Source organism: Bombina bombina, chromosome 4, assembly GCF_027579735.1.
Source record: "Bombina bombina isolate aBomBom1 chromosome 4, aBomBom1.pri, whole genome shotgun sequence".
Lineage (NCBI taxonomy): Eukaryota > Metazoa > Chordata > Amphibia > Anura > Bombinatoridae > Bombina > Bombina bombina.
Genome location: NC_069502.1, coordinates 862,450,716 through 862,467,339, shown reverse-complemented (window position 1 = coordinate 862,467,339; position 16,624 = coordinate 862,450,716). Strand labels below are relative to the sequence as shown.

Sequence of the window (16,624 nt, the reverse complement as noted above, 5' to 3'; positions counted from 1 at the left end):
GATATTTCTTGGCCCAGTCTTGACGTTTCAGCTTGTGTGTCTTGTTCAGTGGTGGTCGTCTTTCAGCCTTTCTTACCTTGGCCATGTCTCTGAGTATTGCACACCTTGTGCTTTTGGGCACTCCAGTGATGTTGCAGCTCTGAAATATGGCCAAACTGGTGGCAAGTGGCATCTTGGCAGCTGCACGCTTGACTTTTCTCAGTTCATGGGCAGTTATTTTGCGCCTTGGTTTTTCCACACGCTTCTTGCGACCCTGTTGACTATTTTGAATGAAACGCTTGATTGTTCGATGATCACGCTTCAGAAGCTTTGCAATTTTAAGAGTGCTGCATTCCTCTGCAAGATATCTCACTATTTTTGACTTTTCTGAGCCTGTCAAGTCCTTCTTTTGACCCATTTTGCCAAAGGAAAGGAAGTTGCCTAATAATTATGCACACCTGATATAGGGTGTTGATGTCATTAGACCACACCCCTTCTCATTACAGAGATGCACATCACCTAATATGCTTAATTGGTAGTAGGCTTTCGAGCCTATACAGCTTGGAGTAGGACAACATGCATAAAGAGGATGATGTGGTCAAAATACTAATTTGCCTAATAATTCTGCACTCCCTGTATACAGAGGTACAATCTATCTCACACACACAGCACCTTATAAACAGGCATATAACATATAACACTATAGAGAGGTACCATATATCTTACAAGCACATCACCTCTCCCCAGCACCTTATATACAGACATACAACACTATAGAGAGGTACCATCTATCTCATACTCACATCCCCTCTCCCCAGCACCTTATACACAGACATATAACACTATACAGAGGTACTATCAATCTCACACTCACATCCCCTCTCCCCAGCACCTTATACACAGAGATATAATACTATACAGAGGTACAATCTATCTCACACTCACATCCCCTCTCCCTAGCACCTTATAAACAGACATATAACACTATACATTGGAACCATCTATCTCACACTCACACCCCCTCTCCCCAGCACCTTATAAAACAGACATATAACACTATACATTGGAACCATCTATCTCACACTCACATCACCTGTCCCCAGCACCTTATAAACAGACATATAACACTATACAGAGGTACCATCTATCTCACACTCACATCACCTGTCCCAGCACCTTATACACAGACATATAACACTATACAGAGGTACCATCTATCACACTCACATCACCTGTCCCCGGCACCTTATACACAGACATATAACACAATACATAATTACCATCTATCTGGGATGTACTAAAAGGAATGACAAGAGTGAATGACTAAATAGAATGCCCATAGACTTTAATGGGATGTAAATTTAAATTGCTATAGCAACAGAACTATGAGACATATCTAATAGATATTTACCGGATATGTTCCCCAGGTACAGTAGCATATTCTGAAAGTGAGATTACGCCAGATTATAGCTGCTTTCTATGGAATGACAAGGTTGAATGACAAAGTGGAATGCCCATAGACTTTAATGAGATGTAAACTTAAAATTGCTATAGCAACAGAACAATGAAAAATATCAAGGCATTCCATTTTGTTATTCACCCTTGTCATTCCATAGAAAACAGCTATAATCTGACGTAATCTCACTTTCAGAATATGCTACTGTACCTGGGAAACATACCTGGTAAATATTTACTTGATATGTCTCATAGTTTTGTTGTTATAGCACTTTTAAGTTTACATCCAAAAAAGTCTATGGGCATTCCATTTTGTCATTCACCCTTGCCATTCCTTTTAGTACATCCCCATGTATCTTACACTCACATCCCCTCTCCCCGGCACCTTATACACCGACTGTAGAGAGCTGCCATCAGTACAAATACACAGCACCTTATACACAGACTATAACACTGTAGAGAGCTGCCATCAGTACAAACACACAGCACCTTATACACAGACTATAACACTGTAGAGAGAGGTACCATCAGTACAAACACACAGCACCTTATACACAGACTAACACTGTAGAGAGGTGCCATCAGTACAAACACACAGCACCTTATACACAGACTATAACACTGTAGAGCGGTACCATCAGTACAAACACACAGCACCTTATACACAGACTAACACTGTAGAGAGCTGCCATCAGTACAAACACACAGCACCTTATACACAGACTATAACACTGTAGAGAGCTGCCATCAGTACAAACACACAGCACCTTATACACAGACTATAACACTGTAGAGCGGTACCATCAGTACAAACACACAGCACCTTATACACAGACTATAACACTGTAGAGAGCTGCCATCGGTACAAACACACAGCACCTTATACACAGACTATAACACTGTAGAGAGCTGCCATCGGTACAAACACACAGCACCTTATACACAGACTATAACACTGTAGAGAGCTGCCATCAGTACAAACACACAGCACCTTATACACAGACTATAACACTGTAGAGAGGTACCATCAGTACAAACACACAGCACCTTATACACAGACTATAACACTGTAGAGAGCTGCCATCAGTACAAACACACAGCACCTTATACACATACTATAACACTGTAGAGAGCTGCCATCAGTACAAACACACAGCACCTTATACACAGACTATAACACTGTAGAGAGGTACCATCAGTACAAACACACAGCACCTTATACACAGACTATAACACTGTAGAGAGCTGCCATCAGTACAAACACACAGCACCTTATACACATACTATAACACTGTAGAGAGCTGCCATCAGTACAAACACACAGCACCTTATACACAGACTATAACACTGTAGAGAGGTACCATCAGTACAAACACACAGCACCTTATACACAGACTATAACACTGTAGAGAGCTGCCATCAGTACAAACACACAGCACCTTATACACAGACTATAACACTGTAGAGAGCTGCCATCAGTACAAACACACAGCACCTTATACACAGACTATAACACTGTAGAGAGGCACCATCAGTACAAACACACAGCACCTTATACACAGACATATAACATATAACACTGTAGAGAGGCACCATCAGTACAAACACACAGCACCTTATACACATAAACACTACAGAGCTGCACACACAGATACACTCTGTGAATTACACACATCACACACCATGACACAATCATTATGTACTTTCCGCACTATACACAACACCAGCAAGCAAGAACAATAAAGTTAAAAGCTGAGTCAATCAGTCAATATCTTCTCCACCCACCCCCTCGTCTATACCATGTGACATATTTAGGTCCTTTAGCGTTATAGGATCTAGCAGCTACCAGACAACCGCGAAGTACATACATACATTAGTGAGACCTAATGTGACTTAGCAGCGTCAGCGTGACAGATAACGGCAGCAGCTTACTTATTGTCTGAGGGTGAGGAGAGGGCTGTGTGTGACAACTAACGGAATTTTCTTGTGTGAGAGTGAGGAGGGATGTGTGTGGGTGGGTTTATTGGGGGAGGTAAGCAGGGGCTTTCTAAATGAAAGGAGGGTTAGATGGTGAGGAGGGGGGTTTTGTGAAGTGAGCCGGAGGGTGATGTGGAGACTGCGGGTAAGGTTAGAGGGTGAGGAGGGGGCCTGTGTGTAAAGGAGAAGGGGTTAGATGGTAAGCACTATGAGGGGGCTGTGTGTGAGGGAGGTTGGTTAATGGATGAGGAGGGGGCTGTGTCGTGTGAGGTAGAGCGGGTGAGTAGGGGGCTGTGTGTGAGGGGGAGTGGGTTAGAGGTTGAAAAGGGCTTTGTGAAGGAGAGGAGGGTTTATATGGTGAGGAGGGGGCTGTGTGTGAGGGAGGGGTTGTCTTTTTTTGGAAAGAGGGTGAGTAGGGGGTTGTGTTTAAGGGAGAGGGGTCTGAGGGGGTGAAGATGTAGTTGAGTCTTAGGGAGAGGAGGTTGAGAAGGGGGAGTCAATGGATGAAGAGGGGGCTGTGTGAAGGAGAGGGTGGTTGATCTGTGTGTGAGGGAGAGGGGGTTAGATGGTGAGAAGGGGGCTATGTGTGAGAGGTGGTTAGAGAGTAAGGAAGGGGTTGTGTGTTAGGATTGGAAGATGAGGAGGGACTGTGTGTGAGGGAGAGGGGGGCTGATGGTGTGAGGTTAGAGGTTGAGGAGGCAGCTGTGTGAGAGGGAGGTTAGGTGGTGAGGAGGGGGCAGTGTGAGGGATAGGCAGTTAGAGGGTGAAGAGGAGGCTTTGTGAGGGGGTTTGGGTGTGATAGAATGAGGAACAGTATGTGTGTTACAATTACTAATTTGCATGTGTGCTAGTTTAGTGACAGTATTGTGAAAGGTTTTAAAAACAAATATAGTGATGATCATGTTGGTATTTTTTTTAACTATTGTAATTATTAACTTGTATGAAAGACACTGAGATAGTTAGGGAAGAAAACGTTGATATGAATCATTTTAACTAAATATTAAGAGTAAACCTCTTGTCACAGAGCAACACCTGTATAATGATATGAAGTTGGGAAACAGAAGCACATTTGCATCTGTACAAAAGGTAGTGGGTATAAGGAGCAGCCTTACAGCAGATGTACTGTAGTAATACACCTTTTGGATTTTGTCATTTACTAATCTATGTGACTTTTTATTGCCCAGATTTAATCATTATTATATATTTTATCCAAGGGTACACATATTCGGGGGCAGAGTCTGCGTGGACATGGACAGAGCAGACTAATTCAGGGTCACAGTCTGTTTGGGAGTTGGGCAGGAGAGACCGATTTTAAGGGAGAACAGACTGATTTAGGGGCAAAGTCTGGGTGGTGCATGGGCAGGACAGACTGATCCAGGGGCACAGTCTGGGTGGTGCATGAACAGGACAGACTGATTTAGGGGCAAAGTCTGGGTGGTGCATGGGCAGGACAGACTGATCCAGGGGCACAGTCTGGGTGGTGCATGAGCAAGACAGACTGATTCAGGGACACAGTCTGGGTGGGGCATGAACAGGACAGACTGATTTAGGGGCACAGTCTGTGTGGGGCATTGGCAGGAAAGACTGATTCATGGGCACAGTCTGGTGGGTCATAAGTAGATGAACTGAGAAACACCAGGACAGAGCTCTTAATTTGGGATAATACTATAAATTACAGGATAATTGGTGCACAAATTACAGGATAATTGGTGGGAAACGGGGCAGGACAGACTGATTCATGGGTCTGTTGGGTCATAAATAGACAAGCTATTAATTTGGGATAATACTATAAATTACAGGATAATTGGGAACTCTGCCAGGTTTAAAGGGACAGTCTGTCCAAAATTGTTTAAAAAGATAGTTAATCCTTTTCTTACCAATTCCCCAGTTTTGCAAAACCAACACTTATATTAAGATACTTTTTATGTATGTCATTACCTTGTATCTAATCCTCTGCAGACTGCTCCCTTATCTCAGAGCTATTTAGAGGCTTATCGTGCTGACTCATGAAAAACTCAATGGGAGTGAGCACAATGCTATCTATTTGGCACTCATGAACTTACCCTGTCTGTGTGTGAAAAGCTATAAAATTGCTCTGATAAGAGGCGGTCTGTAGTGGCTTAGAACAGGAAGGTTATAAAGTATATTAATATAACAATGTTGGTTGTACAAAGCTGGGGAATGGGTTGTAAAGGTGTTATCTATCTTTTTAAACAATAAAAAAAAATTGGTGTAGACTGTTCCTTTTACAAATCCTATGATCCAGGGAGCTACTAAATATTTTACTCCTGCTTTATGACGTGTCCGTTTATTCTGCATATTCTTGTCTACAGCCAACTTCTTGCTCCTAATTACTTCTCTTGCTATACTACATTATAAAAGGCTAAGTATGTTTGTCCGACGCAGTTATGCGCAGTTGAGACTGCATGAGGACAAACATTCCTGGCCTTAAAGGGACAGTATACACTCATTTTCATATAACTGCATGTAATAGACACTACTATAAAGAATAAGATGCACAGATACTGATATAAAAATCCAGTATAAAACTGTTTAAAAACTTACTTAGAAGCTCTAAGTTTAGCTCTGTTGAAAAGGTAGCTGGAAAGCCCACACTGCAAGTGGGAAAAAAGACACTCCCCCTTCTTTTGCATATGAAAAGACCCTTTACACAAACAGGAGCAAGCTGGAGAAGGTAGCTGACGGTATTCTCATAAAACTTTGGGGCTTGGTTAGGAGTCTGAAAATCAGAGCAATGTTATTTAAAAATAAGCAAAACTATAAATTTTTTAAAAAAAAACTACTTTATGGGCTATATAAATAGATCATCTACAAAACATTTATGCAAAGAAAAAATGAGTGTATAATGTCCCTTTAACCGCAGGCGTGAGATAGCTTCAGGAAGCTCCAGCACTCTCGGAGCTGGAGTTCCTGAAGCTCCAGGGAACTGCAGCATATGGAACCAGAGCGCGATCGGTGCTCCGCCTCCATATGAGGACAGATGCCTGATCGTTACAGGCGGTGACACTGTGTGTGTCACCGTCTGTAACGATCTTCTGGTGAGAGTCACAGTAGCAGAGGGAGTGGGAGACCCCTACACTACAGAAATTATGTTTTTAAAGGAACAGGGAAGGATTGGGGAGCTACACTACAGAAAAGTGCTTTTGGGGTGCATGGGGGGGGTACTAAATGGAGATAGTGGAAGGTGGTGGTGGGAGCACTACACTACAGAAGAAGAAAAAAATAACATTTAAAAAAAAAAAAGAGGTTTATAGGTACTGGCAGACAGCTGCCAATACCTAAGATGGGGGCTATAGTTAGAGGGTGGAGGGTTAGAGAGCTTTTTGAGGGGGGATCCTACACTTCAGAAAAATAAAGAGATATAGGGATAGAGGGATAGGTATATTTCTTTCCTTTAACATTTTGGCTTGTGTACACAGGCTTAAACACTAGTTAAAGGGACAGTCAAGTCTAAAAAAAAACTTTCATGTTTCAAATAGGGCATGTCATTTTAAACAACTTTCCAATTTACTTTTATCACCAATTTTGCTTTGTTGTCTTGGTATTCTTAGTTGAAAGCTAAACCTAGGAGGTTCATATGCTAATTTCTTAGACTTTGAAGGCCGCCTCTAATCTAAATGCATTTTGACTTTTTTGAGTTTTTCACTACTAGAGGGCATTAGTTCACGTGTTTCATATAGATAACATTGAGCTCATGCACGTGAATTTACCATGGAGACAGCTCTGATTGGCTAAAATGCAAGTCTGTCAAAAGAACTGAAATAAGGGGGCAGTCTGCTGAGGCTTAGATACATGGTAATTACAGAGGTAAAACGTGTATAATTATAACTGTTGGTTATGCAAAACTGGGGAATTGGTAATTAAGGGATTATCTATCTTTTAAAACAACGAAAATTCTGGTGTTGACTGTCCCTTTAAATATAATTAAATACATGTATCATCCCATGACATTTGACACATGCTTTATAAATATTGTCACATTTTCTCACTGTGTATATTTATTGCTCTACATGCAGCTGGTCACATGTGTAGTATTAGATTGTGCACAAGGGAAACATGTTTACATAATCATCTCTTTACCATAATATAAATACAGGAAGAGCTCTGATTATTTCCCATCTCTCATTTTGTTGTTTTCCTTTCTTCTTGCAGGTGACACATTTATAGCATTAGACTCAGTCACTGACAAAGAACAAGATGAACAAATACAGGAAGCAGATGGCAGAGCAGTTCCTGAGTCAGGCCCTGGGCATCATTTGCCTGCTGACCGGAGAGGTGAGAGTTGCTGGGTAATGTAATGTGACACTGGTCCTATTTACTGTGCTGCTTCTGATACACCAGACCCATCTCACCCAGACCATCTTATTGACCCTAACTTCATCTTACCCTGAACATTTCACTAACCTTAACTTCATCGCACTAACCCCCGACTTCAACTCACTCAGGTCATCGCACTAACCCCGACTTCAGATCACACAGGTCATCACACTAACCCCGACTTCAGCTCACCCAGGTTATCGCACTAACCCCAACTTCAGCTCACCCAGGCCATCGCACTAACCCCACCTTTAGCTCACCCCGATCATCTCACTAACCCTAACTTCAACTCACCCAAGCCTTCTCACTAACCCCAACTTCAGCAAACCCAGCCATCACACTAACCCTAACTTCATCTCACCCATGATCCCCTGTACACCCCTGCACTGTAAATTCTCTCCAACATCCCCTGCACAGCTATCCACTGTAAAACCTTCCTTGCACCCAGGGTCGCCTGGAAAACATTGCACTACTAAACCTACCCCAGCACCAACGATCCACTGCTTAACACTCCATCAAACAACCTCCCCCAGCCAAGCACACAGGATCCACTGCACCTCCCCCAATACCCAGGAACTTCTGCACAACCATCCGCTGTAAAGCATCCCCCAACACTCAGAGTCTCATGCACTACCCTTCACGGCAAAACCTCCACCAGCACCCAGGAGCCCCTAGCCCCTTCACTAAAAATTAAACAAACCTAGCACCCAAGCCCCCTCCCACTGCATGACCCTCCCAGGCCCTACTACATAGTCCTTGTGGCAAAAACTTCCTCCAGGACCCCCTGCATAACTCCTCAAAACATAAACAAATATAAAACACTAGTTCCCAAGGGCTAAATTGCAAGACCCCAGCATCCAAGGAACCTTCTATCATCCAAAGACTCAACTCTGTGGTCCCCAAAACAGTCCCCCCCCCCCCCCCCCACAGGTTATATTTTACATTAATTTATTTTACTGCAATATCTTCATTCTTGGTTGAAGCTCATGTCCTCAGTTTCAGAAGCTTCAAACCACTGAAGTCCCACAAAGTAATTCAGTCAGCTACGTTACTTTGTGGCGATCAAGACTGTGAAGAAAACCCCATTAATTTAAAGAGATTTAGAAGCAAATGCAAACTGGAGATATGTTAGTCCAGTGAAATAGTCTAATGATTTTCTCTTACATATTTAATAGGAATATGTCATTGTGAAGAAGAGGCCCTCCCACAGCAGCATTCACCAGCTGAGAGGAGAGGTAAGTACTGCTGGAGAATGTAACATTATATCGGTCATGTTACAGTGACTCCCTTTACTAACCTATCTGGCCCTGTGTGTATTTCCTACCTTCTGTCTGTGTCTCTGCATGTTCTCTGTAACATTATCCCTCAATAGCAGCAATTCACCAGATGAGAGGAGAGGAGAGGTGAGCACTGCTGGGGAATGTGACATTATACCAGTCATGTGACAGTGATGCCCTTAACTGACGGATCTGACCATGTGTGTATTTCCTACTTTTTGTCTGTGTCTCTGCATGTTCTCATTAACATTATCCTGGCTCTGTCAGTAAGCGTGTGTGGCAGAACCAGTCCCTGAAGAAAGCAGTTTTTATTGGAACCTGTGCGACTACTTTTGGCATTTACTGTGGTTCCTGCAGGGATCTTGTAGTCTGCACGCAGAGCTTGAGGACACATGTGCTGACCATATTTAAGTATCTAGAGAACCAGTCCCTGTCTCAGTGCTCTGCCTTGATATTCCAAGGTTCTCCAGCTTGGAGAGAAATTGCAGTTTACTTTTCAGTGGCCTAACTCGCTGAATAGACAAAAGAAAAAAGACAGAACTATCCAGCCCTGTGAGATCTCTTTAATTTCTATATATATGGAGGAGAGACAAGCCCAGTGCAATACAGCACTGCGGGGTATGAGAGTTTTGTTACACTTTGTGCTTTGTATTTTAGATTTCTTTACACTTTATATTGGGTCCTTTCAGTATTATTGCATTTAAAGGGATGTGAAACCTATTTTTTTTCTTTCATGATTCAGATGGAACATGCAATTTTGTCAACTTTCTAATTTATTCCTAAATGTAGACGCTAACTAGCAAGCACTACCTAGGGTGCTAAACCAAAAATGTTCTGGCTCCTAAGCTTACATTCCTGCTTTTTATATAAAGATACCAAGAGAACAAAGAAAAATACAGCTGACTAGACAAATCAGTGAGACCGGTTTGTTTAAAATGCTTACAAAATTTCACAAGACTTGTGAGAGAGCTTCAGACACACCCTGGGAACTCACTCCCCTGTTCAGTCCAGGGAACAGCCATCTCCCTCACACTTTCTGAAAGTGTCGGTTTTAGTTTCCAATGCAACAAATTCAAGGTGCAATGTAATTTGTATATATAAACAGGAATATACAAAGTATGATCCTAATTTGTTAAAGTAACACAGAAACTTTCAAAACATTATCAGAATTTGTAAAATCATTGCTAGAGCTAAATCTAAATGTATTAAAATATAAATGAGTGCAAAGCTTAAAGGGATATGATACTCACATTTTTTTCTTTCATGATTCGGATAGTAAGCAAATATCTCATTTACTCCTATTATCAATTTTTCTTTGTTCTCTTGGTATCTTTATTTTTAAAAGCAGGAATGTAAGCTTAGGTGCCGGCCCATTCTTGGTTCAGCACCCTAGGTAGCGCTTGCTAGTTGGTGGCTACATTTAGGAATAAATTAGAAAGTTCCTTAAAATTACATGCTCTATCTGAATTGTGAAAGAAAAAAATTGGTTTTCATATCCCTTTAAGCTTTGCAGTTTCTCATTTATATTTTAATACATTTAGATTTAGCTCTAGCGGTGATTTTAAAAATTCTGATTATGTTTTGAAAGTTTCTATGTTACTTTAACAATTTATGATCATACTTTATATATTTCTTTTTAGATATACAAATTACATTGCACCTTGAATTTGCTGTATTGCAAACTAAAACTGATACTTTCAGAAAGTGGGAGGGAGAGAGCAGTTCCCTGGACTGAACAGGGGAGTTCACAGGGTATGTCTGAAGCTCTCCTACAAGTCTAGTGAAATTTTATGGTATCACTGTCTAGCCAGCTGCTCAAAATTCACAATACACATATTTTAAATAACAGAAAAGTAATATATAATAAAAGTTAAATTGTAGTGAAAACATTTTCAGTTTCATTTGGAATGGATGGAAACAGAGCCTTTATATCAACCCCAGGGGTTCTCCAGTTACCTTCTCTCTCCCATGTGAACTTTTGTATTCCAGAGAATTTCCTTACTTTCTATGGAAGGCATCTCTCATCTATCTGGGATTTCCATGTTCCACACCTTTTCTTAGAAAATTCAGTGAGTTCTGGCTCTGTGAAGATAAAAACGGAAAAATATACAATACGGATATCAACTCCCCTGTGATTTCAGAACCACTGCCTTCCTACAGTCTCTCCCAAGGCTGTTCAATAGATTTTTATGTACAGAGGAATTCGCTGTATGGATCCCACATTTCTTCAAACCTTTGTCAGGGCACAATAACATTTCCTTGGAGCCATTTATTCCAAATTACTCTGAGTATCTACACTTTTTATTATGGTGTATGGATCCAACACACCAATGTGTTATTTCTAATCAGTAACAGGAGCTATAATACCCTGCCACTGTAAAGTCTGCTCTAAAATCAGAATTAGTAAAATCAAAATCCTAAATACAAGGCTGTACACAAAATAAAATACAAAATAGAAAGTGCAAAGTTTAAACGTAATAATATGCAATCAGAAGTGTAAAGTGATATAAACTAGAAAGCACAAAGTGTAAATTCAGCAGAACTGTCATGTCCTGGAGTGCTATATTGCACTGGGCTTGTCTCTCCTTCACATATAGAAATGCAGGGAACACCCCTTGGAGACGTAAAGCAAAATCTGCCTTTTTAAACTTTCACTAGGGATCTCGCAGTGCTGGAGGATAATTTTAGAATATCTCACCTGAGCAGAGAGGTTTCAAATATCAGGGCCTGAATGAGTTGTGTGTGTGTGTTTCAGGTGCCTATAAAGTGTGATGATGTTGCTGTGTATTTCTCTATGGAGGAGTGGGAGTATATAGAGGGACACAAGGAGCTTTACAAGGACGTCATGATGGAGACTCATCCAGCACTAAGTACTATGGAGATCCCAGGAAATGAGAGCTCAGGTAACGCTGTGTAGTAATAAATATCTCACACAGGAAATGCACAAACACTACAGAAGTGACTGACAGAGCAAATCTACAGTAAAACTGTCACATGTGATCTAATGAGCTGTCTGATTATAAACTAGTTTTATACTCCACAAAAAAAATAATAAATACACATTTAAAGGGCCAAGAGGGATTAATGTGAAACCAATTATACAGTATATCAATTTATATAGGTAAATATTTTAAATGCAAAAGGGAACAGATGTTTTTTTTTATTCTTAATTAAATACATTTTAAGAGGCCTTTTTTAGTTGCAACAAAATTTGTTTTATATCCATTTTACAAATAAACTGATTTTATTCTCTGTTAAAATTAACAGGTCACAGTGATGAAAATCTAGACACAGGAGCACAAGGAGAACTTGTACAGAATATTCAGCCAGTGGAGACCCCATCGGACGTCTCTGCAGGTAACAGATCTATGGCACAAGCTGCTGTTAATGCTAATTTACAATGTGAAAACTCAGATTATTAAGACAAATGATTTAACCCTTACTAATAGTTAGGTAAATTATGGACCTGAAGAAATGCAGAACACATGCCCTCTATTCTCTCACACCCTCTACTTTATGTGAATAGTACATACACATGTTCTCTTTCATCTTAAAGGGACATGAAACCCAAAAAATGTATTTCATGATTCAGATAGAGAATACAATATTAAACCACTTTCCAATTTACTTCTATTGTTTAATTTGCTTCCTTCTCTTGTTATCCTTTGCTGAAAGGTTTATCTAGGCAAGTTAAGGAGCAGCAGAGAACCTAGGTTCTAGCTGTTGATTGGTGGCTGCATATATATGCCGATTGTCATTGGCTCACCCATGTATTCAGTTAGAAACAATTGTGCATTCCTGCTCCTTCAACAAATGATACCATGAGAATAAAACAAATTACATAATAGAAGTAAATTAGAAAGTTGTTTAAAATTATATTTTCTGAAAAAACAGGATAAAGAGAAGAAGCATTACCTGGCACACTTGAGAGGTATGGTTCTGTGCAATATATATGTGGTGGAGTGTAGGTGATGATAACACTTAACGTTTAATAGCTATAGGTTAAAAAATGTGGACCATGCCACACCATATTTAAAAGATAATTAAAAATAGAAATTATACTGCCCCCTCTAGTGAGGCATGCAGGATAAACCTGCATAGATACAATATGTTCCTAATTATAATAGCAGAACCAAGTAATCCGGTACAGACAAACACTGGTAAACCTTAGGGAAATAATTCCATTAACTTGTAGGGAGAGCCCACTGGTTCCACCCTATCGTCCCCAAATAAGGTCCTGAGTGTGTATGAACAGGAAAGGTTCTACAAAAAATGGCAATTTAGGCCAACAAATTAACTAGCATGGAGGAGAGAGGAATGGCAGTGGGAACGCGTGATGCCTTTGACAAAGCAGATGCGAAACGCATTGTGGACAATAGGGTGGAACCAGTGGGCTCTCCCTACAAGTTAATGGCATTATTTCCCTAAGGTTTACCGGTGTTTGTCTGTACCGGATTACTTGTTTCTGCTGTTATAATTAGGAAAATATTGCATCTATGCAGGTTTATCCTGCATGCTACACTAGAGGGGGCAGTGTTCTTTCTATTTTTAATTATCTTTTAAATATGGTGTGGCATGGTCCACATTTTTTAACCTATAGCTATTAAACGCTAAGTTTTATCATCACCTGCACTTCACCACATATATATTGCACATACCATACCTCTCAAGTGTGCCAGGTAATGCCTCTTCTCTTTCTCCCGTTTTTTCAAAGTATATCATATGGCATTAGGCACTACCCTATTTCATATATAGGCTTATATAAGGGGGTTTAAGGTTTGTTATTAGTACCCCAACTTCCCTAGGAGTTTCTTTTTCTTCTAAAATTATATTCTCTGAGTCACAAAATATTTTTTTGGGGTTTCATGTCCCTTTAAGCTTCATGTGAATTGTACATACACATGCCCTCTCTTGTCTCTCACCCTCTGCTTTATGTGACTAGTACACACACATGCCCTCTCTTGTCTCTCACCCTCTGCTTTATGTGACTAGTACACACACATGCCCTCTCTTGTCTCTCACCCTCTGCTTTATGTGACTAGTACACACACATGCCCTCTCTTCTCTCTCACCCTCTGATTTATGTGAATAGTATTCACACACGCCCTCTCATCTCTCACCCTCTGATTTATGTGAATAGTAATCGCACACATGCCCTCTCTTCTCTCTCACCCTCTGCTTTATGTGAAATAGTACACACACATGCCCTCTCTTGTCTCTCACCCTCTGCTTTATGTGACTAGTACACACACATGCCCTCTCTTGTCTCTCACCTTCTGCTTTATGTGACTAGTACACACACATGCCCTCTCTTCTCTCTCACCCTCTGATTTATGTGAATAGTACTCACACACTCCCTCTCTTATCTCTCACCCTCTGATTTATGTGAATAGTAATCACACACATGCCCTCTCTTCTCTCTCACCCTCTGCTTTATGTGACTAGTGCAAAAAGAAAGAAGTTAGATCACACTGCGCTGGGAGAATGGATACACTTATAAGCCAATGGGTTAAATGGAGATTCCTCTAACTCCAAAACAAGTTACTAACACAAACACAGCGGTGTTCAAAAAAACAACACTATTAAGCCCTTGGCGCTGCCGAAACAGCCAAAATAAGTGAAAACCAAAAAATAAGTCACTTTAGTCAATATAGCCAATCTATATTCCAAAGACCAAAAAGAATTAGTAATTCTATAGTAAAGAAGACTTACCGGGAGAAATGAGTCATAAAATAGATACAAATTTATTAAACATCACAGACAATTCATAAAATAATCTAACACATCTTTATCCCCTAATGCGCTGATCAGGCATATATATAAGTGTAGCAACAGTTAAAATAAATATCCCTATACAATAAAATCTAAACAGAGCAATGAAGAAAATAAAATAAAAAATGCATTTAAAATTAATGGATCGCTGGGATGAGAGGTCAAAATGGTGATCCCAGGGAGGCAATCAGATTTGGAAACCACGTCAGCTGGAGGTAAGAACCGTCTGGAGCTGCAATGAGATCGAGACCCGGATCAAAAGACAAGAAAAGAGCCACAAAATTATGGTGTTCACTTTTACTTACACCATAATGGTATTCTGTACACTCCGGCTCTTTTTCTTTTCTCCTGGTGTTTTAGCAGATAGTTGCCGTAATGTCCCCTCTTTCAAGCAGCACTTTTCAGTGAGTCAATCCGGACCGCTCAAAGAAATTCTTGCAGTCTCGGCCAAAAGGAAGTTTTCGTTAGGAACACCTGGTTCACAAGCGTAAGTGGGCGGAGCAACGCGTTTCAGCCCGTTCTGGGCCTTTGTCAAGCTCCTGATGATCGGAGTATCCGATCTTTTTTAAACCGTCAAGGATACCTTTGATTGGCTATAACTCAGAGTGAAACAGTCACTTTATTAGCATAATCGTCAGATGCGAGCATGGAGCAACTCTGTAGCCTTCAGATATACATACAAAAAGATTTTTCTGTTATCATCATATAATCAGTGCATTCGTTATATACTAACCAGTTAACAAGTACATCATTACAGAAAATGCAACAAGTATAAGTGCTAACTATGTATACTTGATGCAATGTAATTTAGTCAGATGTTTGAAACAATTTCTTAACCTCAAATATATTGCCGGTTTATATTCCGTTTCTTAAAGGGACAGTACCCACAACTAAATGTGCACAAACATCAGAATTTGTATATGATATAAGAGTATGTCATGATCTATTCTTGTACCTTTAAGGTTACCTGATACCTTTGTCTAATCAGTATATAAACCCCTCCCACAGATCATTAGGTGCTTAGTAATTTTTGTTTTCCACAGTCAGTTTCTTACAGCTAACCTGGATTTCGATTACTTGCCAACTTGAACCTAAATTGGAATCTAAGTTACTAAGTTTTACCAGCTTAGTTACCTTTTCAGTTCTCATTCCCCAAACGCTGTCCGTCAGCGTCTCCTTTGTGATCGGCAATTAGCGGTGACGTCACTCGCATCCCTGCTAGCTTCCTGCTTGCCGTCCGGACGCCTCTGCCTTCACTCACACCACACGCTTCCTTAGCGTGCAACGGAATCCTACCCGGACCGCTCAAGCCTCTCAGCCATATCACAGGGACTTACGGCTGCTCACGAACACTTCCTCCGGTCCTTGCGGTAAGACTCTATAATTGCTTGTATTACAAGACATCATTACCGCTATCACTCATTGCATAACCAGAGATTATGCTCTAATATAACCCTTTTCTTATACACCTTATATGCTCCTATATTGACTGCCTTTAATCTCTACAGAGATCCACTCTCTGTCATATTTAATACAAATATCCACCAGGTGTATTAGTACTATATATCCTGCCAACCATGTTGCCACCTTTTGGCTATAGGTTATATTAGTACTACTGTTACCGTAAATCAAAGGTAGAATTGTTTAATTAATAAATGATTCACAGAATCATTTATATCCTGTTGCCTCCTAATTCAACAATTCTTCCACACAACTACATCTTTAACGTGGAATATAAATCAAACTAACTTTACCTTATCTACAGTTGGATTCATAATTTAAAACTATACTTCTCTTTACAGGGATTTATAGGACCTTGACTGACA

General features: G+C 40.4%; 1 protein-coding gene across 2 annotated transcripts in view; it reads left to right on the top strand.

Moving 5' to 3' along the window:
• Nucleotides 1–3,269: 3,269 nt before the first annotated feature.
• The window catches only part of LOC128657329 (gastrula zinc finger protein XlCGF26.1-like), a 133,814-nt gene continuing 120,459 nt past the window's right edge, over nucleotides 3,270–16,624 (top strand). For both annotated transcript variants that reach the window (XM_053711632.1, XM_053711631.1), the window contains exons 1-5: nucleotides 3,270–3,379; nucleotides 7,585–7,707; nucleotides 8,925–8,984; nucleotides 11,782–11,929; nucleotides 12,294–12,383. In XM_053711632.1, coding sequence (XP_053567607.1) covers nucleotides 7,630–7,707; nucleotides 8,925–8,984; nucleotides 11,782–11,929; nucleotides 12,294–12,383 — 376 coding nt within the window. In that variant the 5' untranslated portion in view covers nucleotides 3,270–3,379; nucleotides 7,585–7,629. The remainder of the gene's footprint in view (nucleotides 3,380–7,584; nucleotides 7,708–8,924; nucleotides 8,985–11,781; nucleotides 11,930–12,293; nucleotides 12,384–16,624) is intronic.